Source organism: Dermacentor albipictus, chromosome 5, assembly GCF_038994185.2.
Source record: "Dermacentor albipictus isolate Rhodes 1998 colony chromosome 5, USDA_Dalb.pri_finalv2, whole genome shotgun sequence".
Taxonomy (NCBI): Eukaryota; Metazoa; Arthropoda; class Arachnida; order Ixodida; family Ixodidae; genus Dermacentor; species Dermacentor albipictus.
In genome coordinates this window covers 8727854-8749358 of record NC_091825.1, presented here as the reverse complement: position 1 = coordinate 8749358, position 21505 = coordinate 8727854, and the positions used below count along the sequence as shown (strand labels likewise).

Below are 21505 nucleotides of genomic sequence, written 5' to 3'. Positions count from 1 at the left end.
CAACCGCGGTGTGCATGGACTCCAGGCACTGCGCGAACACTGGCGGCAATCCTTTAGCATGCATAAAATCAATTAAGGAGTCGATCGACGACAGTGCACTTTGCGTGGACATCGTGGTCGGGGTCAAGGAGCCACTGTCAATCTCGTCACTGTCGCTGCTGCCGTCGCCCCCGTCGCACAACTTTGCCGTCTGTCGAGAAAGCACATCTTCAGCGATCGCCTCGTCGGTGACCTCATCGCAGAACGAGGCAGTACTGTCTGCAGTCAAAAACTTCTCCTTCGACGCACCACCTGTGTCACTAGTAGGAACGAGCTCCCAGAGCTTGGTTATGTCAGCGACTTCCACCGTGTTGGTATCAGTGGGTTGAAGAAGTTCGTCCTTACGCACAAAGCCCGGCTTTTTGAAGCAATTGGTGATGAACCACTGGTAAAGCGCCTCTTCAACGTCTGCGTACAAAGGGTCTCTAACCCTTTTCCACTGAACGGCATGGCCGCTGATAGCTCCTGACTTCACAATCGCGGTGCTCCCGGTTTTCAAGATGGTTGATATCGTTAACTGGACGAGCTCATACTTCTTCACAAGGGCGCTCACCTTGAAGCCGCATAGAGAGTCCTGCAAAATATCCATCTTCGTGTCAAGCGACACAGCTTTGCACTTTGTCGGCGCCATCTTCGAACTGGGTTGAACCGTTGGTTGCATGCTGCTTCGGTGGCGTCACCCTGCTATTGCGAGAGAGACGCGGGACGGGCGCCACCGCGCCGCTTTTCTTGTCTTTTTTTTTCTTTCTCTCTCTTTCAGAGCGACTGTGGCCGACGCGCATGAAGCAGCTAGCGCCATCTTGTGGCGCGCTGTGCCTACTCAGCTATTCTCCGGTGCGCGGGCGGGCGTGACGCGCTGCGCGGTAATGGCGGCAGATACGAGCTTACGAAGGTAAACATCCCCTCGTCTCGACATCGTTCGTTTCCGGGAATTAAGCAATGCAAATGTTCCGATTATTTGGCACGGAAAACGCCATCCAGACTGCAAAATTTTGATCGTTATATCCGATATGCGGTAAATAACCTATCGTTATAAATGGCTTTTTTCCCCATAGACTTAATGCATAAAATGACACTCTCATGTCGACCCATCGTTATAACCGATATATCGTTATATGTGGTATCGTTATAAGTGGACTGCACTGTACTTGGAGAGCAGCTTGGAGGAAAGGCCTGGAGGAGTAGAGGGCACCTACAACCAGACCTGCGAACCAGGAGCAAAGCACGTAGCTGTAGTAGATGAATAATGGTATTGCTTTTGGCGCTGTATCATCACAAGAGATGAGAAAGCAGGTTATCGGGTACGTCTCATACGCATAAAATTTCGCGCCGACCTGCTTAGGCTTCGATTTCAGAAAGTTTGTTGTGGCTGATGGTGCTTCTCATTTAAGGAGCTGGACGCGGCTGGCGCGTGAAAATGCACGTCGCCTGTGACCAGCGAAACGTTTCACACTAAAAACAACATTGGTCGCAATCATGAGAGCAATAAGCCAATATACGTGTGTCTAAATGTACCGAGTGCAATCAGTGTATTCTTAGATCAACGGCCTGCAGTTCGAACACATATCGGTTTCGAGCTGCCACCTAAGCATACGACAGAGAGACGGAGCGAACACGGGCTAACTGCAAAGCCTTCGCTAACTGCAGAGAAAGGAGAGATATACATACGCGAATTATGTGAAAAGGAACGCCACCAGTGAAAGACGAAACCAAGATGTACCGCAATGTGTGAATGAGCGTCTACAACTTGCGTGGAACACGATGCAGATAACATGCACGCATGAGAGCGCGGCGCGCTGTTCACCGCCGCGAAGAAGCAATCAGGGGACACACACACACAAAAGCTTCAAACTGTTCACCAAGGCTCGTATCACACCGCTTCGCGATGCGGAACGGAGCGTTAGCACCTAAAAAGATAACGCTAGAAGTAAGGAAAGCCGGAGATGACCGTATACAGTTGGCTGAGCGAGATAAATTTAAGTCCTCAAGCGCCCGCGTTGAAATCCGTGAAGTCCCCGTAAAGATGGCGGCGAGCGCCCATCGCCTCTTTTAGTCGTCTGCTAGCCAGAGAACTTCCAGAGAGCAGCCAGACCAAAATCGTCCTGGCAGGTTCTGGCAGCCCGCGGGTAGCCAGAACCGTCCAGCGCGAGCAAAACGAACGCCCGGCGGAAGTGCGTAGGGCGGTGGGCGGAGCAACCCGAGAAAAACGAAGACACTCTGGCTGGCTCTGGCAGCCCGCGGTAGCCAGAAGTGGAAAATCGAAGAAGCCCACTATCACTGAGCCAGAAGCAGCAAATAGAGAACCTTGTACAAGAATTCGCTTCGCGTTTCTCAACGACATCGAAAGTCCAGAGAACATCCATCGCCAAACACTGTATCATTGTCGACAAAGCTGTGAGGCCTATTTGCCAGCATCCCTACCGAGTGTCACCGAAGGAGAGAGAGATCATCAGCAAACAAGTCAAAGAAATGCTTAGAGACGACGTAATTCAACCATCGACCAGCACGTGGGCATCGCCTGTGGTGCTGGTAAAGAAAAAAAATCAGACCTTGCACTTCTGCGTTGATTATCGGAAGCTAAACGTCGTCACAAAGTGGGATGTCTATCCACTTCCGAGGATTGATGACACACTCAATAGACTACGGGATGCGAAATTCTTTTCCTCTCTCGACCTCAAAAGCGGAGGCTGGCAAATAGGAGTGGACGAATGAGATCGTGAGAAGACAGCATTTGTCACACCAGACAGACTAAACGAATTCAAGGTACTTCCGTTCGGCCTCTGTTCCGCACCTGCCACCTTTCAGCGGATGATGGATACTGTGCTCTCCGGGTTAAAGTGGCAGTCCTGTCTGGCTTATCTTGACGATGTCGTGATTTTTTCTACCATCTTTGCTCAGCATGTGGAACGACTAAGGACTGTGCTCAAAGCTATTAGTTCAGCAGGGCTGACGATAAAGCCCCAAAAATGTCACCTCGGCTTCCATGAGTTCCTTTTCCTCGGCCATGTGATTAGCTCCGAAGGCATCCGTCCTGTCAACAGTGTTGGGTTCTCTTCTGCAAGCCAGGGCAGGGTATGTAATTCCGCTCCTTTTCAAACCAAGCCTCTTGAAGTGCACTCCATCACTTCTTCGTCATCCTCTGTTAAGAAGTGTTCCGATCAAGAGCAGAACAATATTGTTAATATCTCGAACATTTTACTAACAGCTGATGAGTGCAGTGTTCTGCATCGTGATCTAAATTTTTGTCCAGCTACGACGAACACAGTGAATTTCAACTGCTGAAAGATTTAGATCATTTCGCCCGTAACCTACGCATATGCGAATACTTCCATGACCGGCCAAATTGGAGCTATTCGAAAAACACATTACCTTCTGGCAAGCACTGGGTTCCTCCTTCACAACACAATAGATGATTGTATATGTATATCAAAGCAGTACAGTGAGATGTTATGCAATTGTATCAAAAACAAGCACCCTTCCGCCATAATTTGTCCGCCAGCAAAATGAAAGCACTAGCTACCCCACCCTCTCACAAGGACATCGTCATTAAGCCTGCTGACAAAGGTGGTGCCATTGTCATAACGAACAAGCCCGATTATACCGCAGAGGCGCACAGACAACTAGCTGATCCGACGTTTTATAAACACCTTGATTATGACCCCACTGAACAATACAAATCTCTGGTCAACAGCACGGTTCATGACCTCGTCAAAATAAAAAGGTGCCTGACAATGCAATCCATTCTCCCATTCCACTACGTCCTTTTGCCGGTCACTTTTACCTTTTACCTAAAATACATGAGATAAAAAACCCAGGTCGTCCCATCATTTCCGGTATAGGTACAGTCACAGAAAATTTGTGCAGCTATGTAGATTCCTGCCTTAGTAATATCCCAACTACATTTCCACCTTACGTAAAGGATACTACCGACTTTCTGTCAGATATGATCGATCTCAGTGTTCCTTAAAGCTCTCTTTTCGTTACACTTGATGTAGCATCCTTGTACACCAACATTCTGCATGCAGATGGCATCAGGGCAGTCGTCAATTCTTACGAAGCACCATTACCCAAGAAACTAATTGACAGTAATATGTTGGCCACTTTGCTGACACTTAATTTAGAACTAAACAACTTCGAATTTCAAGGTCAGCACCATGTCTAAGTTAGTGGAACATCAATGCGAAACGCGGATCAGCCCCAACTACGCCAATATATTTATGGGTGAACTAGAAAATACATTTTTGCTAACATGAGCACTAAAACCGTTGTATTACAAGCGTTACATCGACGATGCTTTTAATGATTTGGTCAAATGGTGAACAGGAGTTGCTTTCCTTCCTTTCTGACTTGAACAATGCCCATCCATCCATATTGTTTTCTCACACATATTCTGCATCTACTATTAACTTCCTTGAAATCAGCATTTCAGTGTTAAATAATAAACTATCCACTGCCCTGTACAGAACAGAAAACCGACAGACCGATATCAATATTGGCACTTCGATAGTAACCACATTAAACATTGCAAGACTAGCATTCCTTATAGTCAGGCCTCCCGTTTCAAAAGAATCTGCTCTGAACAATCTGGGTTTTAAAAAAATTGTGCAGCCCTGAAGAACGCTTTAGACAAACAAAATTATCCACCACAACTAATTGACGACACGATAAAACGCGCAGACATGCATGACCATAGGACGCTTCTGTCCACTGCGAAGAAACCGACTCCCTCACCCCAGACAAATCTTGTCCTAATCCATTCTGCGTCAGTCCCGCGTGTTTCAGACTTCATACGTGACATCGGTCACTTGTCGCACCACACAGTATGGGCCAGTGTAGCGCGACAGCAGCTTTTCGGAAAGGCCCACACGTTGAATGGGTGACCAGAGAAGCACCAGAGAACCCGGAGTAAAGTGCACGTCACGATGATGGCAATCATAGCGGCGTCTCTGATGCTCCTGTGAAGCCTCGAGACGGGTGCGGGCGAGCTGGCGCGCGTGGTCGGCGTGTGCGATCGCGTCGTGGGCGTATTCAATGGCTGAACGCTTGGCCGAGGGCAACAAAGTGTCTAAGGGCAACGCGGGTTCTTGGCCATATAGGAGATAGAATGGTGAATAGCCTGCGGTGTCGTGACGCGATGAATTATACGCAAACGTCACATATGGTAAGTGAAGATCCCAGTCGTGGTGGTCGGTCACGACGTACTTCGAAAGCATTTCGGTGATGGTGCGGTTGAGGCGCTCCGTGAGGCCATTGGTCTGTGGGTGGTAGGACGTGCTGAACTTGTGCTTCGGCGAGCAGGAGCGGAGGATGTCCTCGACGACTGCCGACAAAAAGCTGCGCCCACGGTCAGTGAGTAAGTGGCACGGAGCACCGTGCACTAAAATTATGTCATAGAGCAGAAAGTCAGCAACATCAGTAGCACAACTTGTCGGGAGGGCTCTTGTGATTGCATACCGCGTAGCATAATCAGTAGCGACGGCGACCCATTTATTTCTGCAGCCCGAGAGAGGAAGCGGTCCAAGCAGGTCTAGGCCAACACGGAAAAAGGGTTTCGGTGGGATGTCGATTGGCTGGAGACATCCAGCTGGAGGTGTGGAGGGCTTCTTCCAGCGCTGACAGGGTTCACAAGCGGCAACGTAGCGCCGCAAGGAGCGGGCGAGACCCGGCCAAAAGAATCGACGTCGTACACAGTCGTATGTGCGCGAGACGCCCAAGTGTCCAGCTAAGGGAGCGTCGTGAAGTTGTTAGAGGACAGTCGAACGCAGGTGCGATGCAATTACGAGTAGAAGGTCAAGGCCGTGTGGATTGAGATTGCAACGGTATAATGTCCCCTCCTTAAGGAGAAACATCCGGAGAGAGGCGTCGCCAGGCGTTGACTCCAGATGGCCGATGAGGGCTCGTAATGAAGGATCGCGGCATTGCTCGTTGCCAATTTCAAGCAACTGGGACACAGAGAAAACGCAAGCAATGGCGTCCGCATCAGTTGGTTCGTCGACGGCATAGTGAAACAAAAAATCGGCATCCTGGTGCAAGCGTCCCGTCTTATATACCATGGAGAAGGTATATTCTTGCAGGCGTAACGCCCAGTGAGCGAGTTGTCCTATGGGGTCCTAAAGCAAGGATAACCAGCAGAGCGCGTGGTGATCAGTGATGACACTGAAGGGGCGTCCGTACAAGTATGGACGAAACTTCGCAACAGCCCACACAAGAGCGAGGCACTCAGGCTCTGTAATTGAATAATTGCGCTCGGCGAGTGATAGAAGTCGGCTGGCATAGGCTATAACGCGATCATGTCCACGCTGGCGTTGTGCTAACACTGCTCCTATGCCGTGACCACTGGCATCTGTTCGAACTTCCGTTGAGGCAGACAGGTCAAAGTGGGCCAGAATTGGAGGCCTGGTAAGGAGAGTAGTGAGCTGCGAAAAAGATGCGGCATGGTCAGGTCCCCAAGAAAATGGGGCGTCTGTCTTCAAAAGGTCGGTAAGGGGACGTGCGATGGTCAAAAAATCCTTCACAAAGCGTCGGAAATAAGAGCATAGCCCTACGAAACTACGAACGTCCTAGGTGGACTTTAGAACAGGAAAGTTCGTAACGGCACGAATTTTGTCCGGATCAGGTCTCACACCTTTGGCGTCCACGAGATGTCCAAGGACGGTGATTTGGCGGCGAGCAAAGTGACATTTTGACGAGTTCAGCTGGAGACCGGTGCGGCAGAACACGTCAAGAATCGCTGAAAGGCAGTCTAGAGGCGTGTCAAATGTGGGCGAATAAACAATGACGTCGTCCAGATAGCACAAACAGGTGGACCACTTGAACGCCTGAAGCAAAGAGTCCATCATTCATTCGAAGGTGGCGGGCGCGTTACAGAGACTGAAAGGCATCACCTTGAACTGATAAAGGCTGTCAAGGGTAACAAATGCAGTCTTCTTTCTGTCCATGTCGTCGACGGATATCTGCCAGTAGCCAGACTGCAAGTCGATAGAAGGAAAATAGGTGGCACCGTACAGGCAGTCTAGAGCGTCGTCAATACGTGGAAAAGGGTACACGTCCTTTTTTGTGATTTTGTTCAGGTGGCGATAATCTACACAAAAACGCCACGTCCCATCCTTCCTTTTGACAAGTACGACAGGAGAAGCCCAGGGAGTACAGGAAGGCTCGATAATGTCCTTTGCAAGCATCTTTTTGACTTCCTGTTGGATAACAGCTCGTTCTGACCCAGAAACACGATATGGACGTCGGCGAATAGGGTTAGCATCGCCAGTGTTTATGGTATGGGTCATGACGGACGTTTGACCTAAGGGTCGATTGTCAAAGTAAAAAATGTCGCGATAGCCTTCAAGAACCCGGCAAAGGGCTTCAGCTTGAACAGGTGTAAGGTCAGAGGAAACAATCTTCTTAATGTCGTCGTCAGTACCGTGGGATGACGTCACGGTATGGGCTGAGCTGTAACGATCTTCCACTGTGAATGGCTCGACCTCATCATTCTGCAAAGCGCTAACTATAGCCAAGGAGATCCCTTGAGGCAAAACTTGCGTGGTTAGCACAAAATTGACAAGGGGAAGGCAGGTGCGGTTGCCTGTAATTGTCAGATCAGTGTGCAGCACGGTAACACCATGTGTAAGTATAACTGCCAGAATTGGTGCGACCACGTAATTACCGTCAGGTACAGCTGGTGAAGACAACAAGTCGACGTGTGTCACAGAGTGAGGCGGTAGGCGAATAAAATCCATGCAGCTCAAACGGCTTGGAGGCAGGTCCACAGGGCCGGCAAGAAGAGGCAAGTCAAGGCGAAGGGAGCCGCCCGAACAGTCAATGAGAGCAGAATGATTGGCAAGGAAATCCAGACCGAGAATGAGTTCGTGAGGGCAACGCTCGATGACGGTGAAGAGAACGACGGTGTGCCTGTCAGCAATGGTGACTCGGGCAGAGCACATGCCAACAATAGCGACAGTCCCTCCGTCGGCGACTTGTACAACTCGGTTCGGGGCGAGCGTCAGAACTTTCTTGAGCGGACGACGAAGAGCAGCACTTATAATGAACACATGCGCCCCGGTGTCAATCAACGCACACACAGAAACATTGTGGACGAGAACGTCCAAAAGATTCTTGTTCGTGGGTAATGTGAAGAGAGGATTTCGTGCTAATGTCGTCATTGCAGCTTCACCTCCAGAAGCTCCGCTGTCTAGTTTTCCAGTCGAGGGTGTGGCGAGTAGGTCGGAAAGGAGCACGGCGAGACGGGGGCGAACGAGATTGGCGGCGGGAGGGAGAAGGCAAGCGGGAGTAGCGGGGTCGTGTCAAAGGTGTCACAGGGTCAGATGATGGAGCGGGCATAGAAGGGGCGAAGGAAACGGATGCGCTAGAGGGGCGAGGGTGGTAATTAGGAAAATAGCGTGTCGGAGAAGTCCAGCGGCTGCAGCAGTGGCGAGCGACATGTCCAATGCGTCGGCAGTTAAAACAGATCGGCTTGTCCACGGTTCGCCATTCGGAGGGGTTGCGCTGTCCATAAGATGAGTAAGAAGAGCGCGGTGGGGACGTGCGTGGAGAGAGAGGTTCCGAGCATACGGAACGAATGGAGTGCAGGACGACGTTGGACAACTCTTGGCGGACCACGGCCTGTTTCAAGGAGATTGTCACCGGAGGATAATCAGATGATAGGAATGAAGGGGCCGCCGGTTGTGCCGCTTCAACCTGACGACGAATGATGCGGGTCAAGTTGTCACATCGTGAGGGCTGGTGGAAGAGGTCCTCACAGGATGACGTAGCAGCTGTGTTGGGAAGTCGCCTGAGGTGCTGGGATACCCGGCGGCTTTTAGCATGCTCGAGATGGCGGCACTCCTTGAGGATCATATCGATGCGGGCGACGTTCGTAAACACCAGTAAATTGAAGGCGTCGTCAGCAATGCCTTTGAGGCCGTGATTAACCTTATCGTCCTCAGACATGGTCGGGTCAGCCTTGGCACAAAGGGCCAAGACGTCGAGAATGTACGACATGCAGGACTCGGTCGACGTCTGTACACGTGTGGAAAGGGCTTTCTTGGCATTGACTTGGTGACCTACGGATTGCCAAAAAGGTCGCGGAGCTTCTCTTTGAAGAGATCCTAACTCGAGATCTCCTCTTCGTGAGTCTGGAACCATGCAAGTGGAGCGCCGTCGAGGTAAAAAGGAACGTTCGCAAGCATAATAGTCAGATCCCACCTGTGACTGGTGCTGACATGTTGGTATAAGCGGCGCCAATCGTCAACATCAGGACTGCCGACTCCGTTGAAAACACCAGGATCCCGAGGGGGGGAAACGGCGACGTAGGTCGGGGGCTGCAGGCGGAGACGGTTGTGTAGATGAAGTGCCGCCAGCAGGAGCCGAAGTTGCACTGTCACCATTGGGACCGCTGCGAAGCTCCATGACAGGTACGGGGAACATCCACCTCCACCAAATTAATGTTACGTGTAGCCGAAGCTCAATGCTATATACACTTTATTTACAGGGACGCTAACGGAAGGCCAAAATGGCGACGCTATATCAAGCGGGCCCGTGTCGTCTTCCTCCTCCTCGGTGCAGCCACTCTGTGGCGGCTGTTCTGTAGCAATATTGCCGGCTTTGTCTCTTAACGCATACATCTGATTCTTGCCTATTCCTAGTTTCTTCTTCACTGCTTTTAGGCTTCCTCCGTTCCTGAGAGCATGTTCAATTCTATCCATATTATACTTGCTTATGTCAGCTGTCTTACGCTTGTTGTTTGACTTGGAAAGTTCTGCCAGTTTTATTCTAGCTGTAGGGTTAGAGGCTTTCATACATTGGCCTTTTTTTGTCAGATCTTTCGTCTCCTGCGATAGCTTACTGGCATCCTGTCTAATGGAGTTACCACTGACTTCTATTGCACACTCCTTAATGATGCCCATAAGATTGTCGTTCATATCTTCAACACTAAGGTCCTCTTCCTGAGTTAAAGCTGAATACCTGTTCTGTAGCTTGATCCGGAATTCCTCTGTTTTCCCTCTTAATGCTAACTCATTGATCGGCTTTTTATGTACCAGTTTCTTCCGTTCCCTCCTTAAGTCTAGGCTAATTCGAGTTCTTACCATCCTACGGTCACTGCAGTGCACCTTGCCGAGCACGTCTACATTTTGTATGATGCCAGGGTTTGCACAGAGTGTAAAGTCTATTCCATTTCTAGTCTCGCCATTCAAGCTTCTCCACGTCCACTTTCGGCTATCCCACTTGCGGAAGAAGGTATTCATTATCTGTATATTATTCTGTTCTGCAAACTCTACTAATAACTCTCCCCTGCTATACCTAGAGCCTATGCCATGTTCCCCCACTAACTTGTCTCCAGCCTGCTTCTTGCCTACCCTGGCGTTGAAATCATCCATCAGTATAGTGTGTTTTGTTCTGACTTTACCCATCGCTGATTCCACGTCTTCATAGAAGCTTTCAACTTCCTCGTCATCATGACTGGATGTAGGGGTGCAGACCTGTACGACTTTCAATTTGTACCTCCTATTAAGTTTCACAACAAGACCTGCCACCATCTCGTTAATGCTACAGAATTCCTGTATGTTACCAGCTATATCCTTATTAATCAGGAATCCGACTCCTAGTTCTCGTTTCTCCGCTAAGCCCTGGTAGCACAGGACGTGTCCGCTTTTTAGCACTGTATGGCTTCTTTTGTCCTCCTAACTTCACTGAGCCCTATTATATCCCATTTACTGCCCTCTAATTCCTCCAATAGCTCTGCTAGACTCGCCTCACTAGATAACGTTCTAACGTTAAATGTTGCCAGGTTCAGATTCCAACGGCGGCCTGTCCGGACCGCATGAACCGTGTGCATGACCGCATGCATGAACCAATTTTCATTGTGTGTGTGTGTGTGTGTATATATGCATTATATATATATATATATATATATATATATATATATATATATATATATATATATATATATATATATATATATATATATATATATTGTGAAGAAGAAGACACGCCTCGCGGCACAGGTGCATCGCCAATGTGCGGCTCGGCTCGGCTCGCGCTGTTGATTGCTGGCGTCCTTTTGGACAGTGCTTCGGGCTGCCTCGCCGTTCCCGGTCGCTGCGCATTCGCATTAGGAGCCACCAATAAACCTGTTCTCAATTGGTGGAGGTGCTGGGACTCAAACCCCGTCGCTTGAAACCCTGGAGCTGCGATCAAGAACGCTACCGCCTGCCATGACTGACAGCTCATCCCAAACGGCACCGACGACAGAGTCCGTCACCTGCACCGGCGCTCCACAACAACGGGACTCCCAGATCTTCAGCGCTGCAGACGACGAAGACGTAGAAGACTGGTTTGCGTCATATGAATGGGTGAGCGCACACAACAAGTGAGACGATCCAGCCAAGTTACCCCCGTCATCTTCTATCTGGCTGGTGTTGCCCAATTCTGGTTCCACAACCTCAAAAGTGAAGTACCCACATGGCCAGTCTTCAAGACAACCTTTACGGAAGTGTTCGGCTGATCCACTGTTTGCAAGCTGCGTGCCTAACAACGCTTGCGCGCCCGAGCGCAGTTGACGGCAGAAACGTTCACAAGCTACATTGAAGATGTCGTGGACCTTTGTAAACGAGTCAACGGCGCAATGCCCGAAGCTGAGCGAATTCACCATATACTGAAAGACATTGAAGACAGCGCATTCCAGATCCTCCTAGCTAGAAATCTGCGCACTGTGTCTGAAGTCGTCAGCCTATGCCAAAGTTACGATGAGTTAAGGAAGCAATGTGCTTCGACTCAGCGTGCTCTCGGAAGCGACGACTTGTTGGCGAGCCTTGACAACATGTACGACCCATCCTCATTCTTTCAGCGGGTCAAGGACTTCATGCGTGAGGAAGCTGCCCGCCAACTTTCTTTAGTCCCCTTCACTCAGGAGCCCACCTCCCGTCTTCTAAACACGCTCCGCACCCTCATTTCCAAAGAGGTCGCTCAAGTTGTCCCTTCCGCACACCATTAGCCGCCTGCAGCCACGAATTTCAACTCTGCGCTGGCAGTGCAGCCTGTCACCATGCCTCTCACCTATGCGCAGCCAGTGCTGCCTGTGGCAGCGCCTCTTACGTACGCGCAGGCAGTACACAGGCCTCCGCCGGCGTCTTTCACAACCCAGTCCCAACCGGTGCCACCGGAAGCCCATGCTACATCTTGGACCACACCGAGAGCTAATCCTTGGAGGACACCTGACAATCGTCCCATCTGTTATTCTTGCTGCACTCCCGGCCACGTCGCCCGATATTGCCGTCGTCACCCTCAAGTGCTCGGCGACGCCTCTCGGCCATTCCAGTACGGCAGCCAGCCCTTTCGCCAATACGCTGCGCTCCTTCCCCCCAACCGTATGCTCGTGCTGACCTCCCAGAACTTCCTTCGCGTCGCTCGCCATCCCCTCGCACACGCTCGCTCTCCCCAATAAGTCGGCTACCTGCACCACCTGACCAGGAAAACTGAATGTCGCAGTTCAAGAGGCAAGAACTGTGCCCCATTCGAACTGTCTAAGTCCTCGCGCCTCTCCTGCTAATGTGGTCAAAATTTGTGTAGAAGGTGTTCCTGCATTTGCTCTTGTGGATACCAGCGCAGCCGTTTCTGTGATAGCCGCTAAACTGTGCCGTTCGCAGCACAAGGTGACCACGCCGCTTTCTGGACTGTCGCTTCGAACAGCAAGCGCGCAGCACGTCACTCCGCACACAACGTGTACTGTACGTGTGCTTATTCATGGCATTGTTTACCTCGTCGAGTGTATTGTTCGTCCCACCTGCTCCCATGACGTCATCCTCGGATGGGACTTCTTATCTCATCATAAAGCCATGATCGACTGCGCATGCGCCGAAGTTGAATTTTCCCCTTGTGAGGTACCCTTGGACAAAGATTGCGACCGCCCTTCTAAACTTACCGTGCGCGAGGACACAGATATTCCACCTGGCTCCTTTGCCCTCGTACCCGTCTCTCGCGACGCCGTCGCTGATGTAACGGTCCTCTTCACACTGTCTGATGTCTTCATGAGCCATAAATCTCTCCCACTACCCTTCGCGACGCTTCACATGGCTGGCGGCTGCAGCAATATATACTTTTACAATCCCCTCTGTGCGCCTATTACGTTGCTCGTTGGTGAATGCCTTGGCTTCGTAGAACTCATCGACTGTTCGTCTTTGGTTGCCGTCCCCAGAGACTCTTTTGATGTCGACTCCGGCCAACCATCTCAGATTTCTGCACTTGAGTAAACATCCAGGGATGCGTTCTCGAATGCCATTACCGATACCCTCACACCTGCCGAACGCGCCGACCTTCTTGACCTCCTGCACAAATTTAGAAGTCGATCCGACGTTTCACAACCTCACCTGGGCCGCACGTCAAAAGTGCAGCACTACATTGACATCGGTTCACATGAGCCGTTACATCAACGACCGTACCGCGTCTCTGCCGAAAAGCGTCGTGTCATTACCACCCAAGTCAAAAATATGCTGCGCTACGCAGACGCCTTGTCTCGTTCACCTTTACCTCCAGACTCGGCCTGCGAAACAACTTCTGCACATTCTGTGTCATCTCTCGACATGGACTCCTTTGCCACCGCACAAAGTCGTGGCCCATGGATCACTTCTCTTTTCGACTATAGTTCTGGATCGTCGACCATCCTTGTATCTCGAACCTTCAGGCGCCAAGCAGCTAATTTTGCCATTTGTGACTAGCTGCTGCACCAATGCAGTTACACTCCTGAAGGTCGTTGGTGGCTTCTGGTGGTCCCCCCAGCTTAAGGTCTCAAATATGTGCCACTTTCCACAACGATCCGCAGTGTGGCCACGCCGGAGTCTTCAAGTCGTACAAACGAATTCGCCACCGCTACTACTGATGCGACATGTACAATTTTGTACACGAGTTTGTTAAGTGCTGTCTTGACTGTCAATGCCGCAAATCACCACCTTTATGCCCGTCTGGTGCCTTGCAGCCGCTCCTGTGCCCTGCCACACCCTTCGATCGCGTCGGCATCGACCTATACGGCCTGCTTCCTATGATGCCAGATGGCAATCGGTGGATCGTAGTTGCTGTTGACCATTTGACACACTACGCCGAAACTGCTGCTTTACCAAGTGCTACAGCGCGGGATGTAGCCTCTTTTGTCCTACATCGCTTCGTGCTTCGACGCGGCGCACCTCAAGAACTCCTCAGCGTTCGAGGTCGCGCCTTCGTCTCCAAAGTTGTCGAAAGTTTGCTTTCGGAATGCCGTATTATTTATCAGACAAGCACAGCATACCATCCACAGACTAACGGGCTCACAGAGTGATTTAACCACACACTTGGTGATATGCTCTTTATGTACGTGGCATCTGATCATGGTAACTGGGACCACATCCTTCCATTCATCACGTTCACATACAACACCGCGATCCAGGCCACTACAGGATTTTCACCTTCCTTCCTCCTGTATGGCCGCGAGCCTACACATACTATCGACACGCTCCTTCCATTCCGTCCTGACGCCTCCGAGTGTCTACCCGTGTCCGACGTCGCACGACAAGCTGCAGAATGCCGCCAGCCAGCGCGCTCCTTTACGGCAGAGCAATAGCAGCGCCAGGAAGAAAACCGCATCAATACGCTTCCAAACACCACCTACACTCCAGGCGTTCTTGTGTGGTTGTCGGTCCCTTTCCAAATGCCGGGGCTTTCCTTGAAACTCGTCCCAAAATTCGAAGGGCCTTAAGGAGTCTTGGAGCAAACCTCCCCGGTGAATTTTCTCATTGAGCCTCTGTCACCACCTGAAGACTTGCGCCGGCGTGGACGGGACATTGTCCACGTCCCGCGTCTCAAGCCCTACCACGACCCTCTGCCACCCAATTCTTAAGGCGCCACGATGGCTCTTTTTGTCCAGGGGGAGATTGCGAAAAAGAAGACGTGCCTCGCAGCACAGCTGCATCGCCAACGCGCGGCTCAGCTCGGCTCGCGCTGTTGATTGCTGGCGTCCTTTTGTACAGTGCTTCGGGCTGCCTCGCCGTTCCCGGTCGCTGTGCCTTCGCATTAGGAGCCGCCAATAAATCTCTTCTCAATATTCGACTTGCGCGAGGTCGTAAAGCAGGAGTTGACAGTGATGACTACACCCACGACGCATCTTGCTCCGGTAGCGCGCTCCACACCTACCTACGCGGATGTTGTTTCGCTACCCACCCCTACCGTGCCTTCCGTGCCTACTGGCGTTTCCTATGACCATTTGGCTTCGATGGGAACCAGAGCACTTGCTGCGCCATCGTACCCTCAGTGGCGTCCACCTCGTCCAGTTTGTTTTTACTGCGGTATACGCGGCCATATATCTCGCTTCTGCCGCCGGCGCCAGCAGGATGAAAGGCGAGGCTATGCTGAGCACGAAAGAGACCGCACTCGCCGATCAGACTACTATCCCGGACCGTACTCGTCCCCGCAACAGCATTCTCCGTCTCCACCAGCTGCTCCCAATCTGCCTCATAGTTCCCGTTCGGCCAGACGTCGTTCTCCATCCCCTTACCGGCGCTCTACATCACCGCTTCGCCCCACTTCCCATTTTGTCGACCAGCACTCGGAAAACTAACTGTTGCAGTTTTTGGAGGGGAAACTGCTTCTTACCGGTCTTCAAAAACTCCTCCTGTTCGCCCAGCCAACATGCTTTCTGTGACTGTCGAAGGTGTTCCCGCGTCAGCTCTCATCGATACCGGTGCCGCCGTTTCTGTTCTTCGGAGTGATCTGTGTTCGCGGCTCCGTAAAGTAAAAACGCCTTATCTTGGACCTATTTTGCGTGGTGCTAATAATGCATTCATTCACCCTGACGGACAGTGTACTGCTCGTGTTCTCATCGACGGCATACGCCACCACATCGAGTTTATCATCCTTCCAACGTGTATCCATGAACCTATACTGGGTTGGGACTTCCTACATTCTGCTTCAGCCGTCATTTCATGTAGAGAGGAAGTTGTCCACATCACGGATACAGAGCTTGAACCTGTTGCGGACTCTTCACTTTCATGCGTGAACTTGACCATCGCTGCCGACTACGTCCTGCGTCCTGGTCACGAAGACGACGTAGCCGTAACATCCAGTCAGATCGCCAACGGAGACACCCTAGTCGCCCCTTCTTCCCGCTGTACTTCTCGCGGAATTCTCATTGCCACCTGTCTCGTCCGGTTTTCACGCGGCCGCGCCCTTCTGTCTGCTTGCAACACGACCCCAGATCCTGTGATGCTGCCCAAAGGGATGACTGTGGCAACCCTCGCCGACACTCAACCTATCTCTCTAGTCGCGCTTTGCCCTTCTTCATCGCCAGCCCCAACCTCAAGTTTGGATGATTCTTTCCCTCCTCCAGCCGTTCTTGGTTCTGACCTAACAGCCGCGCAGTCCGAAGCCCTAATGGTGGTCTTGGCAAAACAAAAAGCCTGTTTCGATAGCTGTTCCCCTGTGTTGAGCCAAACTCCTGCGGCTACACACCGCATCGAAACCGATGGTTCCGCTATTATACGACGACGCCCCTATCGTGTATCGCCGTCCGAACGAAAGGTCATTGAACAACAGGTTGCTGACATGCTTGCGCGGAAGATAATACGACCTTCATCTAGCCCATGGGCGTCTCCCGTGGTCCTGGTAAAGAAAAAAGATGGCTCACTTCGCTTTTGCGTAGATTATCGAGCGCTCAATAAGATCACACGCAAGGACGTATATCCAATACCTCGAATTGACGACGCTTTGGACACACTACAAGGGGCGGAGTATTTCTCCAGCCTTGATCTTCGGTCAGGATATTGGCAAATTCCGATGAACGAGACTGACAAAGAAAAGACCGCATTCGCTACACCGGATGGCCTTTATGAATTTAACGTGATGCCTTTTGGCCTTTGTAATGCTCCTGCCACATTTGAGCGCATGATAGACAACGTCCTTCGTGGTCTAAAATGGAAGACATGCCTCTGTTATCTGGACGATATTGTCATCTTTTCGTCTGACTTCAGCCAACATCTTCATCGATTAGACGAAGTTCTCAAGTGCCTTGCGAATGCTGGTCTCCAAATCAATACAAAAGAATTCAAATTTGCAAGCAAAACAATAAAAGTATTGGGTCACGTCGTCTCAAAAGCTGGCATCCAGCCTGACCCCGAAAAGATTAGTGCCATTCTTCAGTTTCCTCGCCCCCAGCAACAGAAAGATCTACGTAGTTTCCTCGGCTTGGTGTCATATTTTCGTAGATTTATACGCAACTTCGCAGCAATAGCAGCTCCTCTACACAAGCTACTGGTTACCGGTGCCTCTTTCACGTGGACTAGCGACTGCGAGTCGGCTTTTCAAGCTCTTAAGCGGCATCTTACTTCCGGACCAGTGCTTCGCCACTTCGATAATCGTGCCCCCACCATACTCCATACTGACGCAAGCACACAAGGTAGTATTGGCGCAGTACTTCTGCAACGTAATACAGAATCTAAAGAGCAAGTCATAGCATATGCCAGCCGAACACTTTCTCCAGCTGAGCGGAACTACACCATTACAGAGCAAGAGTGCCTGGCTATCGTTTGGTCGATTCAGAAATTTCGCCCATACCTTTACGGCCGCCACTTCACCATCGTCACCGACCATCATGCTCTGTGTTGGCTGTCATCAATGAAAAACATGTCAGGACGCTTAGGACGCTGGATACTGTGCTTGCAGGAATATGACTTCACTATAACATACAAGTCTGGAAAACGCCATCATGATGCAGACGCATTGTATCGCTGCCCACTCTCACTCTCTCCCGGTAACGCGCCGTCGTCTTCCCAACCACGTCGTTCCGATGCTGCGCTTGCCTCCCACCAGCTCTCGATAACGCCCCTGGACCAAGTTACGCTTTCATCACACTCTGATTTCGTCTCGCTTCAGCGGGCCGACTCCTACTGTCGAGCTCTCATGGATCGCCTTAGTGGGTTCACCGAACCACCCAACAGCCGCTTGCGACGCCAACTTCGACAATTCCGCCTTCAAGGTGGCGTGCTACACCGCTACGTTTACCACCCAACAGGTCACCGGTGGGTCCCAGTTCTACCTCGCTGCCTTCACTTGCGGGTATTAGAGGCACTTCACGACGATGTATCGGCTGGCCACTTAGGCTTCCACAAGACTTACGACCGCATAAAGACCCGCTGCTTCTGGCCTGGCTTATCCACAACGGTGGCCAAATACATTGCCTCTTGTGCGTCATGTCAGCACCGCAAACGCTCGACATCCCCTCCTGCCGGTTTACTACAACCTCTCCCTTGCCCGGACGCACCTTTTGAATTTGTTGGCATTGATTTATATGGTCCCTTGCCGTTGACACCCTCCGGTCACCGTTGGATTGTCACTTCGGTCGACCATTTAACAAGATATGCCGAGACTGCCCCTCTGCGATCCGGCACCGCTTCTGAGGTCGCCGACTTTTTCTTGCGCGCCATCGTCTTGCGCCACGGGGCTCCTCGTGTTCTTCTCAGTGACCGTGGCAAGGCGTTCATTTCACAAGTTCTCGAGGAAGTTCTTCGAGCCACTTATACCGTCCACAAATCTACTTCTACTTATCATCCACAAACCAATGGCCTTACTGAGCGCTTCCACCGTACGCTGTCTGACATGATTGCCATGTACATCCGTCCTGACCACACTGACTGGAATAAAAGTCTTCCTTTTGTGTCTCTCACATATAATACTGCTATTCAACGGACTACCGGCTACAGCCCTTTCTTCCTTGTGTATGGACGATCTCCTTCCACCATATTCGACAGAGAACTATTTTTCGCACCTTCTTCGCCTAACGCGTCGCTTCCAGAAGATTTTGCTGCCCGAGTTGCACATTGCAGTCAAATCGCCCGGCAAAGCACAGAAGCTACCCAAGCTGAGCGCAAGCGTTACTGCGACAACAAACGCCGTGACCTACGTTTTCACCCAGGAGACCAAGTCCTGCTTTGGACTCCAGTCCGCACCCCAGGCCTCTGTGAGAAGTTCCTTCCACGCTACATTGGTCCACACACCGTTGTGCAGCAAACATCTGCAGTGAACTATCTCGTCCGCCCAGTACACTTCGTCACTGACCGGCGCCGCCGGAATGCCGAAATTGTTCACGTATCGCGGATGAAGCCCTTCACTCCCCGTTTAGATAATCTCTAATCTGCGGCCAGGCTGGCCGCTTCCATGACGGGGGGAAGTTAGTGTAAGCACTATTAACCTACTTCGTCGTTTTCATTTGTACATAGCCATCATCATCTTCCCTCTTCTTCGACTTCTTCGCGCGTGAGCTGCGGGCGTTGCCTTTTTTGGAATAAACAGCGCTGGACAACTTGATCGGTCTCGGTATTAATAATAATATTTGGGGTTTTACGTGCCAAAACCACTTTCTGATTATGTGAGGCACGCTGTAGTGGAGGACTCCAGAAATTTTGACCACCTGGGGTTCTTTAACGTGCACCTAAATCTAAGCACACGGGTGTTTTCGCATTTCGCCCCCATCGAAATGCGGCCGCCGTGGCCGGGATTCGATCCCGCGACCTCGTGCTCAGCAGCCCGTCTCGGTATTATAATATATATATATATATATATATATATATATATATATATATATATATATATATATATATATATATATATGTATGTATATATATATATATATATATGCATTGGACATCTCATCTGGTCAAAAACACCATCCTGGTCAGCGTTCTATTATCTGTCTTTCTAATATGACTGTGTGTGTGTGTGTGTGTGCGCGTGTGCGTGCGTGCGTGCGTGTGCGTGCGTGCGTGCGTGTGTGTGTGTGCGTGTGTGTGTGTGTGTGTGGAGAGAGAGAGAGTGCATGAGGGAGAGGACCCTGAAATAAACTTCTGGCTGTGCCACCATGTCCAGGCAAGTTTCTTTTCTGGGCGGCCATCAAAATCCAGAGCATGTAGCATACAAGTCAGTTCCAGAAGTGGAACGTGAGCTGTTAAGGCCCAACCACAAAGCACCGATTTTCAGCTGATTTTCGGCATCAGTGCGGTGTCGCGGTGTCGATGCTCAACGAGGTTTATTGACAGCTCTAAACCACAAGATACTCTCGGCATTGACATACTTCAAGCGTGGCACAATGTGGCCAGATCCTCCCTTTTTAATGGGCCCCTCACCAGGTCTGGCCATTTTGAGCTGAAGAGCGTAGAGCATACAATGCGTACTAACGATCATGTTTGCAAAGTATTCCATTGCTACGTGCCGCAGAAAGGTCTGAAATTTCAATCCGAACACCGTTTTTCGTTTCCCTCGTGACGACCATGCTCCAAGCCGGATGGTGACGTATGAAGCGGTATGAGCCTTCAAATAGAAGATGAAGAAGTGCAGGAACCTGGGTTCAGGAAAAGAGAAGAAGGAAGTTAGAATAAAATGGTAGACAAGACAACGCTACATTATTTTGGCGCAGCCGACAGCAGACTCCAACATGTGGGTGACATTTTTCCTTGAGGAGACCTCCGCAGCAGAGAAGATCATCTTTTCGAGATACCAAGCTGAAGATGAACCAGCGGTGGAACTACCTCGCAAGCTCAACTCGGCAGAACTCGTGAACCTGGTTTTAGAGAAGGCTTCCATAGACACTGCTGAACTATGTCAGAAGGGCGCTGTGAAAGTGAACTTGCGTCTGGCGATCTTCGACGAATTAGCTCTTCAACCGATGCATCGAAAGGACTCTGGATCACAGTCGTCGACGGAAGAGGTGAGCCTCGTTTTGAAAGCTCTTCGGCTACAACAAGAACAGATTTCGCAACAAAACCAACTCGTGACATCGCTTATGAGGTCTTTAAACGCTGAGAAGCCGGTGACTAAATTTGTAGAACCCGATGCATCCAACGGCATGTCCTCAAGTCCAGAAGGTTGGCTTGAATTCTATGAATATGCCGCTGGGAAGAACAATTCGCACTCTAATGAGGACAAGATGACTAACATAGTAATCGTAGTTAGTTAAGCGGTGTTGCATGGAAGTGGTATGATTTGCACATTATTGAAGAGGCTGGCAACTCTTGGAATCAGTGGAAAGAAAAATTCTTGACAACATTCCAAAGCAACCCAGTGCAAAGATGGGATGTCGCGCTTAATTTTAAATTCAAGCAAGGCTCCCTCGTCGAGTATTTCTTTGACAAACGCCGCCTTTTAAAGCTGGCCGAGCCTATGCTTCCTCCTTCTGCCGTAGTAGCACTAAGAATGCACGGACTGCACACGCAAGTCCTGAAGCAAGTGGAAATACAGTCACCTAAAACTATGGACGAGCTCTTGGAGTGCCTTCACGACATACCATTTACTTCAGAAGAAAATATAAGCGCTAGCTGAAGCAGTCACTTCACACAAACCGGCGCGGATTGGTCAAGCCGTAATCAGCGAGAACCGTGCCACCTTGCAGGCGGCACAGAGAACTTGGGTTGGCGCGCTCCCAGTGGAGCGACAGAACGTCGACAGCGACCCTGTCCCCCTAGTTTCG

General features: G+C 50.7%; 1 protein-coding gene across 8 annotated transcripts in view; it reads right to left on the bottom strand.

Moving 5' to 3' along the window:
• Window positions 1-21505, bottom strand: part of tefu (Serine/threonine-protein kinase tefu) — a 1084056-nt gene that overhangs the window by 995388 nt on the left and 67163 nt on the right. Inside the window, exon 2 of one of the 8 annotated variants that reach the window (XM_070538259.1) lies at window positions 3013-3178. The exons of the other annotated variants lie outside the window; for them this stretch is intronic. Within the exon in view, the coding sequence (XP_070394360.1) occupies window positions 3013-3045 (33 nt within the window). The 5' untranslated portion in view covers window positions 3046-3178. The remainder of the gene's footprint in view (window positions 1-3012; window positions 3179-21505) is intronic. 8 annotated transcript variants of the gene reach the window in all.